Source organism: Kogia breviceps, chromosome 18 (genome assembly GCF_026419965.1).
Source record: "Kogia breviceps isolate mKogBre1 chromosome 18, mKogBre1 haplotype 1, whole genome shotgun sequence".
Lineage (NCBI taxonomy): Eukaryota > Metazoa > Chordata > Mammalia > Artiodactyla > Physeteridae > Kogia > Kogia breviceps.
This window is the reverse complement of record NC_081327.1, coordinates 41,069,261-41,088,920: the sequence shown is the minus strand read 5'-3', so window position 1 is coordinate 41,088,920 and position 19,660 is coordinate 41,069,261. Positions and strand designations below refer to the sequence as shown.

The 19,660-nt window shown below is 40.2% G+C and overlaps 1 protein-coding gene across 1 annotated transcript in view; it reads right to left on the bottom strand.

Moving 5' to 3' along the window:
• The window catches only part of TANGO6 (transport and golgi organization 6 homolog), a 182,027-nt gene that overhangs the window by 133,819 nt on the left and 28,548 nt on the right, over positions 1-19,660 (bottom strand). The window contains exons 7-9 of the mRNA XM_059044805.2: positions 18,521-18,603; positions 2,584-2,696; positions 753-929 (exon numbers count right to left, since the gene is read on the bottom strand). Coding sequence (XP_058900788.1) covers positions 753-929; positions 2,584-2,696; positions 18,521-18,603 — 373 coding nt within the window. The remainder of the gene's footprint in view (positions 1-752; positions 930-2,583; positions 2,697-18,520; positions 18,604-19,660) is intronic.

Here is a 19,660-nt window from a genome sequence, read left to right as displayed (position 1 = left end):
GCCCTCGCACAGCAACGAAGATCCAACACAGCCAAAAATAAAATAAATAAATAAATAAAAATTTTAAAAGCTAAAAAAAAAAAAATTTAAACACTTTAACAAAGAGCAGCAGTTTGAATGTGATGTGACATCTGAGTAGCTGCCACCAGTTAAATATTACATGGACTCTGATCAATAAGAACTTATGTTCGTAGGTAATAACATCTACACATCACCTAGAAAATGGAAATAATTTAAAATACACTTGTGAGATGTAGGAGAAATACATTATCCATTCCACTAACACTTGTTAGCCGCCTTCTAAACAACCGCTAAGAGAAACAAACCCCCTTCATAAAATTACCATAAAAGAGAGCTTTGAGACAATTTCCCTTAGGATTAAGTCTGACTCTGAACACACATATACCATTCTGAGTGTCAGAGGGAGAACTGGATTGTTATGGTGCTGAGGGTGAACATGTGTCTGCCTTTTACTCTGATTCACTGGCAAAGACTTTGTGAAGTAAGTGGGCTTGTTGTGATGCAGAGCTGTGAGGCTCCAGTAAATTGCACCTATTAGCTAGCATCTAGGAAAAACCTGGAGGATCATTTAAGGCTCACATTTCACTTAGAGATATCAATAAATAGCAGAACCTCAGCTGCTTGAGTTTCTGGTTTCCTTTCTATCAGCGCCCCCTAGTGGACGAGTCACCGAATGGCCTTTCGAGTACAATTAAATCTGAAGAGAGACAGCAAAGGATGGGTGGACTCACCAAACGGCCTCTTTGATGGTAATCATAATGCCACCTTGAGTGGCAGCTCTAAAGTGGCACAGAGAATGGAGAGAGGGCACAGTTTTGTTCAACCCTGCAAATCCTTTCAGGCTAGTAATTGCCTTTTTCCTTTCCAGTTTCCCCAGCATCCATAATAAGATCTCTTGGCAAAGTGACCTGGCAGAAAAAAGCAGTTATAAATGAGCTTGTCATCTTACTCTACACATTTAACAAGCTAACATAAAAAAAGAATGAAAGTCAGGTTCCATGCATTCTAAAGGCTGGCACAATCATCTAGTACTACTGAAGTGCAGGAGTGGAAACTAGGCTTCTTGTGAATTTCAGAATGCAAATATCCTGAAATTCAGTGAGTGACTGACTAATCTCTGGTTGTAGAAGCAGCTCTGATATGAGCCCCACATGATTTTTTTTTATTCCAAATGAACTCACTGCCTTTGAATCAGGCACTGTGAAAGAAAAGTTTACAGTGATCAAACCATCTAAGATCAGTGGGACCAATAACTGGAGACCAAGAAACAGCACACCAAAAAATTCTTGCTGATTCCTTATCCCCTGTTATCCGTGCCAATCAACTACGACAGGAATGGAATAAACGTTTGCTTCTTCCTTCTCAGTCTCTGATGAGGACATGATAGTGCTGTGAGGACTTGGGCTTCAAAACTAAAACAAGAGTTATTACAGGAATGGTCTTTTGAAGCCAAATTCACATACTTATAGCCTCCATCTTCCACTGCACTTTCTCTTGTCACTTCCCTGATGTCTGGGGGCTTCAGTGATCCACTGACCAAAAGTTAGAGAGTTAAAGGCAATATGTAAGCTTCAAATGATATGCAAGACTGAGTACTTCGCTTTATCACTTAATGATGATAGTGACTATTTATTGAGTTTATTATTTGCCAGGGACAGTGCTAAACACACACTTCAGTGCAGTTAGTCTTCATAATAACACTATGAAGAAGATACTATTTCTGAATATGAGATTACATGTGGGGGATTTCCAAACACCAAAAATCAGAATTCTGTAGGATCTTTTTTAAAAAAAATTTATTGGAGTATATCTGATCTACAATGTTGTGTTAGTTTCAAGTGTACAGCAAACTGAATCAGTTATATATATACATATATCCATTCTTTTTAAGATTCTTTTCCCATATAGGCCATTAGAGAGTACTGAGTAGAGTTCCTTGGGCTATACAATAGGTCTTTATTATCTATTTTATATATAGTAGTGTGTATATGTCAATCTCAAACTTCCAATTAAAGTCTTAGAAGGAGGAAGAAACAAAATAAATCACTGTGAAACAGAGCTGATACAAAATGAGTCCTACTTAAATTCCAATACAAAAGATTATTTTCTGGATGACTAAGGAATCCCTTCATTCTCAACAACACTGTACAGCACTAACACCAAATCCAAGCCTAAATTACAGAGTGCCACATTCAGATCCAGATTTCCCCAACTTGATTTCTAACTACTCACAAGGTATTTATGATCCAACCTCTATTTCCTCCTCCCTAGACATGTAATTCCAGTATTTCTCACTGATCAAACAGTGGCATGTTCATACATGTAAACGGAGATTTCATTTCTGATGTCTAAGACAGAGGCTGAGGAAAGTCATTCTAAAAACTAGATCCAATCCTGTGCAATCTGCAAAGCTCTCTTTCTTTTCTAGAGGATTGTCAAATGTTCTCCTGACTTTGAAAGAAAAAAAAAATTATAAAGTGGCATAAGTCATATTCAAAATAAGAACAACATACAGGAAAGACTTCAGTATTTACAAACAATAAGGTTCTCTAGATTGTTTACCTTATGTGAGACACACTGTGCTTGGTAAAACAGTAGAGAGAAAAGAGCACTCCCAGGACAGGAAGCAGGGAATCCAGCAAAACTGTTAAAGGTTCATTCCCGATCACGTACACCTAGGGAAAAGGAAATGGTGGTACACTGAGTGCAAGGCCGGAGGAATGGGAATCAAGAACCATACACGAATTAGCAGGGCTTGGAGGCTTATCTTAAGCAACACTCTAGCCCTGACGTGAACAACTGTAGCTCTAAGCCTAAGGAAACCATCTGAGATTAGCAGACAGGCTGAATCAAAGGGAGACTAAAAAGGGAGCATTGCTCTTTCATGCGTGCAGCCTGAAGAACTGCTGGGTGAACCAGGTAGGTGAACCTGTTTTCTGACCCCTTCCTTTCCTACTTCTGACCACCTCAAGAGTCTCTTCATCTATTATTCATCAATACAATAATTATCTTACTGCTAAAGGCCCTGCAATTAGAAACTAACAAGCAACGACCACCAACTAGAAAAGCTTAAGACTAGATTTGAAAGAAAACAAAGCAAAACACAGCTTGCTCTAGATTTGTCATTCTTAAGATGTAACTGTCACATGGGCATGTCCTATTCTCTCCGGTTCAATAAATGTACACCTAGATCTGCACTGGCTTTACAGGGTTAAGTGTGTGAGGATTCTGATGTTTATTAACAATAACTATGTTAACTGTTTTATTTGTATCTTTTATTTTTATTTATTTATTTATTTTTTCGGTACGCAGGCCTCTCACTGTTGTGGCCTCTCCCGTTGCGGAGCGCAGGCTCCGGACCCGCAGGCTCAGCGGCCATGGCTCACGGGCCCAGCCGCTCTGCGGCATGTGGGATCTTCCCGGACTGGGGCACGAACCCGCGTCCCCTGCATCGGCAGGCAGACTCTCAACCAGTGTACCACCAGGGAAGCCCTATTTGTACTTTTTAAAAAGGATTCAAACACTTCTGAATCTACCATAATCAACGTACTGTTCTAGGCACTGTAGTGAATATAAAAGTGAACAAGAGGGCTTCCCTGGTGGCGCAGTGGTTGAGAGTCCACCTGCCTATGCAGGGGACATGGGTTCGTGCCCCGGTCCGGGAAGATCCTACATGCCACGGAGTGGCTGGATCCGTGAGCCATGGCCGCTGAGCCTGTGCGTCCGGAGCGTGCGGTCCGCAACGGGAGAGGCCACAACAGTGAGAGGTCCGTGTACCACCAAAAAAAAAAAAAAGTGAACAAGATTGTTCTCTCTCACTGCTTGTGATCTAACAGGAAAAATAAAACAAATAAACCAATAATAATAAGATTAATGTTAATATTATTATTATTCAAGGTGGATAATTTAAAGTATCTTATGAAGTGCCAAAATGCTATTCAAAACTCCAATCAAACACAATAGGATTTTATTTTATTTATTTTTTTATTCTACGAGCTTACTGTTATTTATTTATTTATTTATTTATGGCTGCGTTGGGTCTTCGTTGCTGTGCCTGGGCTTTCTCTAGTTGCAGCGAGTGGGGGCTACTCTTTATTGTGGTACGTGGTCTTCCCATTGTGGTGGCTTCTCTTGTTGCGGAGCACGGGCTCTAGGCGTGCAGGCTTCAGTAGTTGCAGCATGTGGGCTCAGTAGTTGTAGCTCGTGGCCTCTAGAACGCAAGCTAAGTAGTTCTGGCGCATGGGCTTAGTTGCTCCATGGCATGTGTGATCTTCCTGGACCAGGGATTGAACCCGTGTCCCCTGCATTGGCAGGTGGATTCTTAACCACTGGACCATCAGGGAAGTCCCCACAACAGGATTTTAAAATGCAATTCTGTTCTAATAAATTAACTAAAACTTGATGGTATAGACAATAATAATAATAAAAGAAGAAGAAAGAGGATCTGACAGATTACACACTTAATATGTGTTCCAGAAACTATGCTGGGATTTTTATCTCCCAGGTACTATGTTAGATTTTTTAAAGAGTTTGCACATTGAAATTATAACTATCTCACGAAGTCTGTATTAGCACACCTATTATAAAGGATGAGGAAAGGGAAACTTCAAGAGGCCCTAGTTTACAGAAAGAGCATTGAGGTAGAAATCAATGATGTGTATGGGAAACTAAAGGTCATGGAGGCACAAGCTGGAAAAATCTCTGTGCTTTTCTAGAGAACCCTGTCCCTTTAAATCAAACCTAATTTTTCACACTCCTTAAGCCTCCCAATTCCTCTGTGGAGCCTGATAACAAAGGAGCCAGCTTCCTGTGCATGATCTAACCTCCACAAGCCCAGCTAAATGAGGTGCATTGTATGGCAGTGTTCAGAAACAATATGTGGGGCTAATTATGATATCACAAATTACAGGAGGTAAAAAAGGGATTCCCCCAGATAACATAAGGGCCTACTGTTTGCCTCTGGATTGTGTGTTCCCGAGGTAATCCCTAAGGAGCCATCCTTCCTTACCAGCATCTTTAGTACAAAACAAACAAACAAACAAACAAATGAAGCTAAATCTTTATTATTTACTGGGCTAAAGCACTTCAAACTTTAACATGAATTCAAATCAAGCACATTTCTCAGAGGTATATGCTGTTGTTGATAAAACTCCTCCAATTTTTAAATTCTCTTCTTGTACTTTTCTGTATTTTCTTACAAGGAATAGAATAAAACTGCACAGCTATTTATACATATACATATGTGATTCATTTTTATGTAAAGGTTCAGCATATGTTTACTGAGTGCCAACTCAGTGTGCCAGACACGTTTGTGGTTCTGTGGATACAGTGGGAAACAAATTATCTGCTTCAAAGGAGCATACATTCTCGTGAGGGGACAGAAAATAAACAAATATATAATATCAGACAGTGACAAGTGCTAGAAGAAAAACAAGTTTAAAGGGATAGAGAGTGATGAGGGGAAGAGCGTGTGGAAAGAGGGAGAAATTAAGAATAACTCTTATCAATTCACCAATAATCCATTAAGTTCACAGGTAAGAATAGAGAAATTTTTTTTTCAAAGTGGAAAGATTTAAAGTCTCCTTTGGCTCAAACTGATCAATGAGTTTTCTCTATGAGAGCTCAAAGAACTTGAATGGCCTCTGCTTGACACATACAGGATTGTCACCTCCCTTCCAACATTAATAGTTAAAATTCCTCCTTGGAGTGAGCCCTAACCTACTTCTCTTTAAACGTCCTTAATGGAAGTGTATCTATTTTCCAAAAATTTTGGACCATCTATAAACAATCATCAAAATCCAGTTCTATTATCCACCTTATGGATTGTTCTGCATTCTAACGACAAGATTGCACTTTATAGATGAAAGACAGGCTGTGGTACTTACTAAACTGACCCAGCTTAAGTTCTACCTCTTCCGTAGGCATGCTGTATCATTTCACTGTTGAACTGTTCATTCATTCTCTAATTCAAATATTCATTAAGCATCTAACCACCATTAATGACTTTTCTCCTATAAATTCCAAAAGCATTTTAGAGCTTGTAACACATAATCAGTTCTTGAATATATAGGTCTCTGACCTCTTTAACTAGCCTGGCAGGCAAAAGTCAAGTTCCCTACTTCAGCACCTGTTAAGAGTAGATGATTTGTGTTACCTGAGTTTTTGGTGAATAAGCAGTTTAAACGCAGTTGTATACAATTTAAAGGAACACCACTGGGGGACTTCCCTGTGGCACAGTGGTTAAGAATCCACCTGCCAATGCAGGGGACACGGGTTCGAGCCCTGGTCTGGGAAATTCACACATGCCTCAGAGCAACTAAGCCCGTGCACCACAACTACTGAGCCTGAGCTCTGGAGCCCGTGAGCCACAAATGCTGAGCCCGCATGCCACAACTACTGAAGCCTGCATGCCTGGAGCCCGTGCTCCACAGCAAGAGAAGCAACCACAATGAGAAGACCACGCACCGCAACCAAGAGTAGCCCCCACTTGCCACAACTAGAGAAAGCCTGCGCGCAGCAACAAAGACCCAACGCAGCCAAAAATAAATTTTAAAAAAATAATAAAGGAATCCCACTGTTATTGCTTTTATAAAGCCAACAATAACTACCACTAATTGCATGTCCACTTAAGAATGAACCAGGTATTCAGCTAAACATTTAATATACAATCAATTCTCGCAAGAGTACTGCAAGTTAAGCATTTTATTCTCATTCTAAAACTTTGGAAAACTGAGGAACAGAAAAGCTATGTTAGTTGAGCAAACGTAAACTGTCAGTAAATGACAGGGCCAGGATGCACCTAGATCTGTCTGACATAAAATCCATGCACAATCCATAGAGAAAGAAAGTGGACTAGCAGTTGCCAGGGTTGAAGGGAGGGAGAAATGAGGACTGAATGCCTAATGGGTATGGGGTTTCCATTTGGAGTGATGAAAAATTTCTGGAACTAGACAACAGTGATGATGGCTGTGCAACACTGTAAATGCCACTGAATTATATACTGTAACATGGTTAAAATGTTAATTTTATGTTATGTCTATTTTACCACAATGTAAAAAAGGGCAAAGCATGTACACCATGGCCTCCCAATACTAATCTCCTCCTGTTCATAATGATATTTTTATTTCTTCAATCCTTAACTTTATCCCTGCTGTGGCCCCTCAGATTCAGTGGATCCCAGCTTGTCAGACTATTAATGACCCTATTCCTGCGACCTCTGCAAAGCAGGGCTGAAGTTCCCCGTGGCACCATGGACAGCACTCCTGTGCGGCCTCCTCTTCCTCCTCCTGAGGGAGAGACTTACATAGCTCCTTTCCACCAAGTCTTCCAGTAGCTCTCCAGGGTCACAGTGTAGCCAGTCCTTCCCAACGACAGTCCCCTCCTTCTAATCTCTTGCCTCACACTAAACTCACATGCAGGGTAACAGTATGGTCTGCACCTGACATCTAACATTACCCGCTGCTTACACTCCCAAAGTGGAATCTGGTCACTTTTCCCTTAATGTGGATTGCCCCACATCATTGACTTGTATCTGGAGTTTAGTGACCCATAAAGGGACATGGGAGGCTGGACTGATTCAGTCAATGCTGCACTGTGATCTCTTGGTGCCAGCACTGACAATGACCACATGCCCCAGAAAAAAAGAATCTTCCAATGAAGTCATACCACATATGGAAAAAACTGTTGGGGCTAGTTCCTCCCAGTCTCCTGAACACTAGGCTGGTGACAGTACCGACTGAAGAAGAAGTGAAAGCACAATAGGTAAGTTCTGCCTGCCCCACTGAGGGGAGGGCCTGCCTGCCCCACCTCTGGGCCCTAACACCCAAGTGTTGTGGAATTTCTTTGGCCTATGCTTATGTGCAGTCTCCTTCTAGTAAGGGGTCTTCCCTGCTCACTAGCAGGCAAAGTGGGGTAGAGATTCAAGTTCTGAAACACAATCTAATACTTGATATATAATTCCTACCTGTTGTAAAAATGTTCCATATCATTTGGAAGTTTCCTTTTTTTAGCAGTATAACTATCGGGCATGTTTCACATAGGGTTGTTTGTAAATAATTCCACTGATCAGTTGAGAGACTTAACATGAATCAATTGACTTCTCTGAGTCTTAGTTTCCTTATCTGGAAAATAAAGAGGTTGGATTAATCAAGCTTTAAAACTCTTTCCTATCTACTCTAGCATTCCGTGACTTGACTGCACGTTTGCTCATGGTCGTCTATACTTTTCTGGTACCTCAGCCATTAAGAAGTAAGACTAGTTGAAAAAAATGAAGCACCCGTCCCCACCCCAAAATTTTTGAAACATTGAATCTTCAACTTGATCAACATGTAACAAATTTCTAACCCATCCTCAGGAGCTTTCTGTTCCATCAGTTCTGAAGTTAATACTCGAAAGATGAAATCCTGTTTAGCTGAAAGGTTTTCTGGTAACTCAAGGTTACTTGAGGTATCTGTACAACTAGGGATCACCAAACAGAATACCAAGAGATGGGGAAGCTGAAGCAGGGAAGGTACAGACAGACTCTCAAGGTACCTTTTTAATTCTTTGGTGTGAAAAAGCCTCTCTGAGAGTAAGTGAAATAGTGCTTTGAAGAAAAGTGGAATTTCTGTAACTACCTGTGGCTTTTCCAGTATAAATGTGTAGGACAGGACTGAGGGGCAAAATAAGAGGCCAGTATGGATCTAGGAAAACCAAAACGGCTCAGAAAAGATTAGACAAGGAGACACATGGGTACCAATGACCCCACTGGGAACGTGGGGATTTCCACACTCATTTATGAATGCACTTTGGCCTTCTATTACAGATCCAGCCCTGAGAAGAGGCCTCTGTGGTTAAGCCTCACGATCCTTCATCTAAACTTTGAGGACTGGTGTTCTAACAAGTAAGAGAGGCATGTTTCTTGGTACTCTTTAACTATGAATGATGCTCTATTGTAACTCTTTGTTTGCTTCACTGGGAATCAGGTAGCAGCTGATTCTTAATCATTTCTGTATTTGTAAACCAAGCAGAGTGGCAATCAGTAGGTACTTGGTAAATTTTTTGGTAACTGATTAACTGAATCAAAGAATGAATGAACAAAGCAGATTGACTGCTGTTGACTTTCTCAAAAGTTCTATTTTTGTGGGGAAGTTACAATGCCCTATTTTCATTTTTTCTTTAAAAAAAAATAGCTGCAGCTAGAAGGTATCAATCAATGCAAATTAACTGAACAGAATCACAGAACTTCAGCCATGGAAGGGAGAGCAGATTGAACAATAGAAGATTTGATTTTATTATATTGGCTTGTTCAGCATCTGTCTTCAATGTCTGGAGGACTGAGTTTCTCTGGAAAGACTGACTGGAAATTTGAATTTAAGAAGAAGGGAAAAACTCGGAGGAATCAAAATGGTCAAAAGTATTAAGAACAGGACTTCTTGGTGGCCCAGTGGGTAAGACTGCGCCCTCAATGCAGGGGGCCTAGGTTCGAGCCCTGGTCTGGGAACTAGATCCCACATGCATGCCGCAACTAAGAGTTCACATGCTGCAACTAAAGATCCCGCGTGCCACAACAAAGATCCTGTGCCCTAACTAAGACCTGGTGCAGTCAAAATAAATAAACAAACAAATAAATATATATACTTTTTATAAAGTATTAAGAATAAATACGTGTTTCTGTTTCAAAGCAAACAAAACCAAAAGCAGCCCTCACATGCTCATTTCATAGACTCGCATTATATTGTCAAACAGATCCCTTAGAGACCGTTGCAAAGTCACCGAAAGAGCACTGGGAAGTCAGGAATCAGGAAATGTGGGTGTGAACTTTGTTTCTGCCACCTATGTGGTTGCCCAAATCCACATATTAAATGAGTGATAAGACATTTAAACCTCTCTAGGTCCCAGTTTCCTCATGGATAATATAATATAGGCGTTAAGCTTTTAGCATATGGACCAATTAAGATAATTCACGTTAAAATATTTTGTAAAATATATAGCCATATGCAAATGTTAAGTTTATTCCTAAATATTCTTGTTGATGTTACTGTGAATGTAACAGTTTTCTTAATTTATGGCCTTATCTTCTGCAGGGATGTACATGTATGGAAATACAAACATGATGAGCCTATTCAGAATCAAGCTGACTAAATCCTAACACTGAAATTCAATACAGGCTGGAACTTGATTTTATCTCAGTTAAAGATTAAACTAGTCAAATGCTGCCTTCTAAAATATCACAGTGATCCTTTTGACAGTAGTGTTCTAGAACTTCTAATGCACTTACTGAGTTTAATTAAGACTTATGAGAAGCAAAAGAACCAGGCAAGTTTTACTTAATATAATATTTTGTACTGTGCATGCTTTCAGAGCATAATGCATAAAACAGTCTTAAAAACAAAAGAGTTTCCCTGAACCAAAAAGGAACTGCCAATTTTTTGAGCACATATTAAAGAATTCAATGACCTGGGCTCCCCTGGTGGTGCAGTGGTTAAGAACCCACCTGCCAATGCAGGGGACATGGGTTTGAGCCCTGGCCCAGGAAGATCCCACATGCTGCAGAGCAACTAAGCCTGTGTGCCACAACTACTGAGCCTGAGCTCTAGAGCCTGCGAGCTACAACTACTGAGCCCACGTGCCACAGCTATTGAAGCCTGCATGCCTAGAGCCTGTGCTCCACGACAAGAGAAGCCACAATGAGGAGCCCGCGCACCGCAATGAAGAGTAGCCCCCGCTCACCACAACTAGAGAAAGCCTGCGCGCAGCAACGAAGACCCAACACAGCCAAAAATAAATAAATAAATAAATAAATTTATTAAGAAAATAAAGAAAGAAAGAATGCAATGAGTCTAACAAAAGTTACCTTATTCAACCACCCAGCAACTCAAGTGACATATTTAAGTCACCTGAAGTCACATGGATAGTCAACCCTGGAGCCAAATTCCAATCTAGGTCCACCTGACTCAAAAGGCCAAGTGCTTTTTCACTACACTATACCACAGAATCTGAACTGCAGCATTTAGAAAATCTAATGCTTAAATCTTACACATCCTTGAAGGATACTTTTTTTTAGTCCTTTGCATGTTATTCAAAGTCACAGTTCAACAGGAGACGGAAACATCCAGAAAGAATGATTGCCTTTAGGGAGGGTCCACAGGTGAGAGGGAGACTAACTTTTCACTGTAGAGCCTTTGGCACTTATTAAATTTGTACCATGTGCAAATATTATCTTTTCTAAGCAAAGAGAGTGAGAGAGAGAGAAGGGAATGTTGGTCCCGGGCCCAGCTCTGCCACTCACTAGGGTGACTGGGGACAAGTCACTTCACAGTCTTTTGGATTTTGTTTCCTTTACTGTAAAATGAGGGATTAATTTGTCAAAACCCAAAGAATGTGCCACATCAAAGGCGAACCTTAATGTAAACTATGGACTTACAGTGATATTGACATGTCAACACAGGTTCACAAACGGTGACAAATACACGGTCCAGTGTGGGATGCTGATAGTGGGAGAGGCTGTGCACATGTGGGGGCACAGAATACACAGGAACTCTCTGTATTTTCCACTCAATTTTTCTGTGAACCTAAAACTGCTCTAAAAAATAAAGTCTATTAAAAAAAATGAAGGATTATACTAAATTATTTCTAAAGTTCCTTCCAGCTCTAAGACTGTATTATTCTAATTTACTCTACACAAATAATTAAAAATTTGGAAGGAGGAGTCAACTGGTCAATCTGACAGAGAAACTTTAATTAGAAATTCATTAAGATTAGATGGGGGGGGCTTCCCTGGTGGCGCAGTGGTTGAGAATCCACCTGCTGACGCAGGGGACGCGGGTTCGTGCCCCGGTCCGGGAAGATCCCACATGCTGCAGAGCGGCTGCGCCCGTGAGCCATGGCTGCTGAGCCTGTGCGTCCGGAGCCTGTGCTCCACAACGGGAGAGGCCACAGCAGTGAGAGGCCCGCGTACCGCAAAAAAAAAAAAAAAAAAAAAAAAAAAAAAAGATTAGATGGGGGGAAAAAAAGACTTGAATAATTAAAGTCAAGATTTCCTAAACCTGGAAACAGAGAGCGAAAATGGAAATGAGAATGTAGAAAATAAACTAATTAGGTACCTTCTAGCCTTTCCTATCCTAAAATGTCTTCTGCCTTTAGGGAGTCTTAGGCAAGTACTACGAGGAATACTAAAAGGCAACATCTCTCCACCCTCAGTATCGAATTCTGGCCAGTTCTCTTAAGAGCAAGAAAATATCCAAATCAGAAAGAACTGGAATTCTTTTATCCTGCCCTACCCAGAACCAGTCTCTATGCAATATGGGCCTCTCTTCACCTCTGTAGGCAAAGAAAAGAACACGACTCCCTCTCATACCAGGAAGGACAAAAGAATATAAACATTCTAGAGATTAGGCCCCAGACACTCAGAGGCAGAGGAGACAGAATGGGAAGCCACTGGACTAAAAGCTATTTGAGCAGCATATGCCCTTTTTGGCTTAGATAATCTTACCAGAAATAAGGTACACACATAGAAATGACAAGAATTATTTATGCAGATGAAGTACAAGTGGCTATGCCAAGTTTTCATTTCAATTCGACTAGCACTTGTATATATACCTGTACTGCTGAGAACTTTCCACCTGGCCCACCAGAGCCACACTGCCCCACTCCCTGCTGTATGTGAAGGATGCAAGTGTAAAAAGCCCTTCCCTTGTCATTGTTCCTGCCATAAAAATTTCATTCAGAGAGCTGAGAGTAAATACCAAATATGTACTTATATTTAAATATATTTAAATACCAAAATGTACTTATATTTTAACAATTTTGGAAGGAAATATTTCTAAAATGAATTACATGCATTCCCTGCCTTCTTAAACAAAGTATACTGAACACACTGGCCCCAACATACTTTGCTTTTCAACTGATTATGCCCTTTGGGGGTATTTTTTGTGTCTCCTTTCTTGGTCCTCTCTGCTCTTGTCATTTTGCCTTAGTCAGTCTAACTAACTTCTAATTTGTTACTTCTAATTCTGCTATGGTCTTAAAAATCAGATAACCAGTCTGACCAAGACTGTGTATAAAGCAAAGAAGAAACTGGCTCCAAGGACTAAGGGGCTCTGCAGTTAGACTGAGAAGGCAGCCAGATGGACAACTGTCATAACACAGGTGACACGGGATGTTAAATTGGAAATGTCAATTGAAGCACCAAGATAAAATAGACTTAAAACTCCAAAGTAAGACACCAGACTATGATGAGATCAAGACTATAAAAACTCCTCATTCAGAAAGAGGGTAGAGAAGATCAAAGGTGTAGAGACCGAGAAGAGACTGATGAGGAGGATTTCTTTAGAGAAAGCTGTTGGTCAGAGTGAGTCCAATCCCACAACCCACCAATGATAAAAAGACAACCCAATTTAAAAATGGTCAAAAGGGGCTTCCTTGGTGGTGCAGTGGTTAAGAATCCGCCTGCCAATGCAGGGGACACGGGTTTGAGCCCAGGCCTGGGAGGATCCCACATGCTGCAGAGCAACTAAGCCCATGCGCCACAACTACTGAGCCTGTGCTCTAGAGCCTATGAGCCACAACTACTGAGCCCGTGTGCCGCAACTACTGAAGCTTGGCACCTACAACCCGTGCTCTGCAACAAGAGGAGCCACCGCAATGAGAAGCTCACGCACCACAACGAAGAGTAGCCCCTGCTTGCCACAACTAGAGAAAGCCCACGTGCAACAACGAAGACCCAATGCAGCCAAAAATAAATAAATAATTTTTTTAAAACTTTAAAAGAATAAAAATAAAAATGGGCAAAGGTTCTTAACAGAAATTTCTCCAAGGAAGATATATAATGGCCAATAAGCACATGACAGGCTGTTCAACATCATTTACTCATTAGGGAAACGTAAATCAAAGCCACAAGGAGATACTACTTTACTCCCACTAGGAAGGCTATTTTTTAAAAAAGGATGATAACAAACGTTGGCCATAATCTGGATAAATTGGAATTCTCATATATTGCTGGTGGGAATGTAGAATGGTATGGCCACTTTAGAAAATGATCTGGCAGTACCTCAAAAGGTTAAATATAGAGTTACCATATGATCCAGCAATTCCACTCCTTCCACACCCAAGAGAAATGACAACATACATATACACAAAAACCTGTACATGAATGTCCACAGCAGCACTGTTCGTAACACTCCAAAATGTGGAAACAACACAAATTTCCATCAGCTGATAAACAGGTAACAAAATGTGATATAACCATACAACGGAACACCATCTGGCATTAAAAAGGTATGAAGTACTCCTTCATGATAAAATACGGATGAATCTTAAAAACACTGAAAAGCCAACTACAAAAGACCATATATCATATGATTTCATTTATATAAAATATCCAGAATAGGCAAATCTACAGAGACAGAAAGTATATTAGTAGTTGCCTAGGGCTGGGGGCAAAGTGGAGAGAATGGAAGGTTACAGCCAATAAGTATGGAGTCCTTTCAGGAGGGATATAAATATTCTAAAATTAGATTGTGGTGATGGTTGCACAACACTGTGAATATACCAAAAACATTGAACTGAGCACTTAAATCGGTGAATTGTGAGGTATGGGAGTTCCATCTCAATAAATCTGTTAGAAAGAAAAGAAGAGAGAGAGAGAGAGAACACCAGAGCTGGAAATGTTCCCAAATGCCTCTCTAAAATTAAAACACCCTCTTGTACCCTCTTGTTCCCGAGTGAGTTGCTGGATCAATTCAACCACCCCAAATGTTTTCCTTATTTCCTGCCTTTGAGCTGTACTCTATAATTTACTATCAGCAGAAAGTTAATAAAGACAACATACTCTTTGTTGCTGAATTTTACACAATGTTTACCATTTTCCTCCATCATACACATTTCCTCTGTTTTTCCTCTGCAGCTGAGCTGCCAAAACCTTGTAGAGAGAATCAACTTCTACACCCCTTCCTGCTTTCAAGACAGTCCCAGTCCTTGTGCATAACCAAGTGTCAACAGCAAACTAATGTTTTGCTTGTCTCTCCAGGAGGTGTGTAATTCACTAAACTGTTAACGGAACAATGAGGGTTTTTCCCACCTTATATAAGGGGGGCAAAAATAGGAGAAATGACAAGGACTCACTATTTCTCAATCTCTGTGATTTTTAGAGGCTAATTCACTTGCCAGAAAGAAGTTGTTTTGCTTTCCTTTTCTCCTAAAAGCAATTTATTGACGTCTACCTAACACTATGGGGGTTTGTACCAAAGTTTAGACAAAATTAGTCCTACTCCTACCAGCACTTTCAAGTCTTTCTAACATTCCACACCTGGCTATTTTACAATTTTTCATCATGATATTTCTTAGATGGAACATGACTGAAGATAACCTTTCTAAAAGTTATTTGGGCTTTATTCTCTAATTCAGAAAGTTTGCTTTCTAGATTGCTCTGTATAATTCCTTGTCTTCATATTATCTGAAAAGTCCTTGCCTACCAACAGGTAGAACAAGATGTAAGAACTTTCTTTTCGTAAGTCTCTAAATGAAGCATTAAAAAATAAAAACAGCATTATAGCCACTAAGTCATCATGTCCTGTTTTATCTATGAACAATTTAATTCTACACTTGTGTGCCAGGTCAACATTGTAAAGGGTGTACTCTGGTTTTTTTAACAGTAAAATTAAATAAAAGGGTAGTAAATACACAACTTTTAGCAAAAAGTGAGTGTTACTGAGAATGAGTTTTGAATTTTTAAGCAGCATATATTTGTATCTACAAATTTATTAGTATCATACATAAAGCTTAAACCAAACTAAAACAAAAGCTCTTTCTTATCTGAAAGAACATGATTTAAGATTTACTTTACACCCTCATACACTGCGGGGGCAATGTAAAAAGGTGCAACCCCTTTGAAAATGATCTGACAGTACCTCAAATGGTTAAACATAGAGTTACCATATGATCCAGCAATTCCACTCCCAGTTATATACCCAGGAGAAATGAAAACATATGTGCACGCAATAACTTGCACACAAATGTCCATAGCAGCATTATTCATAATAGCCAAAATATAAAACCCAAATGTCCATCAAATGGTGAATGGATAAACAAAATATGGTACATACCTACAACAGAATACTATTCAGCAATAAAAAGGAGTGAAGTACTGCTTCATGCTACAATCGAGATGAACCTTTAAAGCATCATGGTAAGTGAAAGAAGCTAATCACAAAAGACTACATAGTGTATGACTCCATTTATATGCAATGTTCAGAATAGGCTAATCTATAGAGACAGAAAGTAGATTAGTGGCTGCCTAAGGCTGGGATGTGGGGAGTGGTGTGGGTTTCTTTTGGGGTAATGAAATGTCCTAAAATTGACTGTGATGACAGCTGCACTAATCTGTGAATATACTAAAAGGCCATTGATTCGCACACTGTAAATGGGTAAATGTACAGTACATAAAATGTATCTCATGGGGGGCTTCCCTGGTGGCGCAGTGGTTGAGAGTCCACCTGCCGATGCAGGGGACACGGGTTCGTGCCCCAGTCTGGGAAGATCCCACATGCCGCGGAGCGGCTGGGCCCGTGAGTCATGGCCGCTGAGCCTGCGCGTCCGGAGCCTGCGCTCCACAACCGGAGTGGCCACAACAGTCAGAGGTCCGCGTACCATGTCATGAAGAGATTAGTGGTAGGACGGGAATAAAACACAGACCTACTAGAGCATGGACTTGAGGATATGGGGAGGGGGAAGGGTGAGCTGTGATGAAGTGAGAGAGTGGCAGGGACATATATACACTACCAAATGTAAATTAGATAGCTAGTGGGAAGCTGCCGCATAGCACAGGGAGATCACCTCTGTGCTTTGTGACCACCTAGAGGGGTGGGATAGGGAGGGTGGGAGGGAGGGTGATGCAAGAGGGAAGAGATATGGAAACATATGTGTATGTATAACTGATTCACTGTGCTGTAAAGGAGAAACTAACACACTATTGTAAAACAGTTATACTCAAATAAAGATGTTAAAAAAAAAAAAAAAAAAGAACATTACAGAAACCATGAACTGTGGCCCCAGGGCCCACTGTACACCTAGGTATACAGAGTAATTAGCAACAGATTCTTTTCATCTGTATTTAATATGTACTTAGCATTCCCTTTTGTACACTGTACTGCGGTTTATGTAATACATACCTAAATAGGAAAAAAAAAAAGTGTTCAACCATGTTGAAACGTGTATCCATACTTTATTCCTTTTTATGGATGAAAAATATTCCATTATATGAATATATCACATTTGTTAATTCATTCATCAGTTGATAGACATCTCAGTTGTTTCCACATTTTGGCTATTATGAATAATGATGCTATGAACATTTGTGAACAGGTTTTATATGAATATGTTTTCACTTCTCTATAACTAAGAGTGGAATTGTTGAGTCATATGATAACTCTGTGTTTAACTTTTTAAGGAACTGCCAAACAATATATTCCCAAAGTGGCTGTACCTTTTTACATGAAATATAATTCTGAGAGCTGTTTACTCTTGTAAATGTTTTTAATAGTAAAATATTATTATAAATGTATTGAGGGACTTCCCTGGTGGCACAGTGGTTAAGAATCCACCTGCCAATGCAGGGGACACAGGTTCGAGCCCTGGTCTGGGAAGATCCCACATGCCACGGAGCAACTAAGCCCATGTGCCACAACTACTGAGCTTGTGCTTTAGAGCCCGTGAGCCACAACCACTGAGCCCGCGAGCCACAACCACTGAGCCCGCATGCCACGACTACTAAAACCCATGCACATAGAGCCCATGCTCCTCAACAAGAGAAGCCACCACAATGAGAAGCCCACACACTGCAACGAAGAGTAGCTCCCGCTCACTGCAACTAGAGAAAGCCCACGAGCAGCAACAAAGACCAGTGCAGCCAAAAATAAATAAATAAATAAATTTTTAAAAATAAATGTATTGAAATAAACTTTAAAGAAGAATATTTACCCCAGTGCCATCTGGGCTTAACACAATGGATTTCATTTTTGTCTAAAAATATGTATTTCATATATATTTATAAGACTGCAATCATAAAGAACATATAATTTATATAAATATTTTTTCATTTTCAGTATATATTTAGGAAGTCATTTCTATGACTCATTATTCCAACTTCTTTATGATGATAATTCTATCAAAAATTATAAAGTAGATTCAATATTATCATATACTAAATTTTAGGAAGCCTACAGTATTGCAAATTCCTTTGTCAATTCCTTCAAAGACACACTTTCATCAGTGGCATGTGTCACTTAGAGAATCTGAACTGTTTAAGATTCAGAATAAATGACGAAATTGACAGAGTTTCAAAATGTATCAGTTTTTTCACTAACAACTTATAGTTTCCAGTTTTCAAGGTAAAAAGATTTTGATGGTTTGGAATTTAAGATTAGTCATTCCAATTCTTGAAGTAGCAGTTTAAAAGGCAAAATTATTTTAAAAGACTAAGTACAAATATTAACTAAAAACACTAGTGACTCAAATTACCAACCTTGTATACATCCTCAATACATCTAGTAAGTTCTTCTTCTGTCACCAAAATGGTCCCTGGCACCATGTCACACTCTGAAACCTCTAAGGAACAAAAAACAAAATTACCCACACTCAGCACTTCATTGAATAGAAGAAGCTGGGCCTAAGGAAAAAAGTTTTACTAGAAAGTTCAGGAAGTAACAGCTAAAATTAGAAAATCAATATAGTTAAAATACAGCACCATTCAAATACAATATTTCACAGAATGTTTCACTGATTATAAACATGCATTGTTATTTTATGTATCACTAAGAAAAAAAAAAACACTGCCAAGTAACCTATGAAACATTATCACTTGGGATTTTTAATTTTATTTTTCTTTTTGCGGTACGCGGGCCTCTCACTGTTGTGGCCTCTCCCGTTGCGGAGCACAGGCTCCGGACGCGCAGGCCTAGCGGCCATGGCTCACGGGCTTAGTTGCTCCGCAGCATGTGGGATCTTCCCGGACCAGGGCACGAACCCGTGTCTCCTGCATCGGCAGGCGGATTCTCAACCACTGCGCCACCAGGGAAGCCCGGGATTTTTAATTTTAAATTAATGAATGGGGCTTCCCTGGTGGCTCAGTGGTTGAGAGTCCGCCTGCCGATGCAGGGGACACGGGTTCGTGCCCCGGTCTGGGAAGATCCCACATGCCGCGGAGCGGCTGGGCCCGTGAGCCATGGCCGCTGAGCCTGCGCATGCGAAGCCTGTGCTCCGCAACGGGAGAGGCCGCAGCAGTGAGAGGCCCGCGTACCACAAAAAAAAAAAAAAAAAAAATTAATGAATGAAAAGTTGGAGATTAAACTAAGTGAAAATGGCAGAATCAATGGTTGTGTATGGGTGACTGGTACACAGGTGTTCATTATACTATTCTCTGTACATGTGTTTGAAAATTTCCCTTTAAAAAGTTTTAAGGGAATTCCCCGGCAGTCCAGTGGTTAAGACTCTGAGCTTCCACTGCAAGGGGGTACAGGTTCAATCCCTGGTCAAGGAACCAAGATCCCACATGCCGCTTGGTGTGGCCAAAAAAAAAAAAAAAAAAAACAGTTTTAAAACAGACCTTTTTAAAAAAAAGTATTAAGAGAACTCTCCTAGATTTATTTTATTGTTATATGTCATT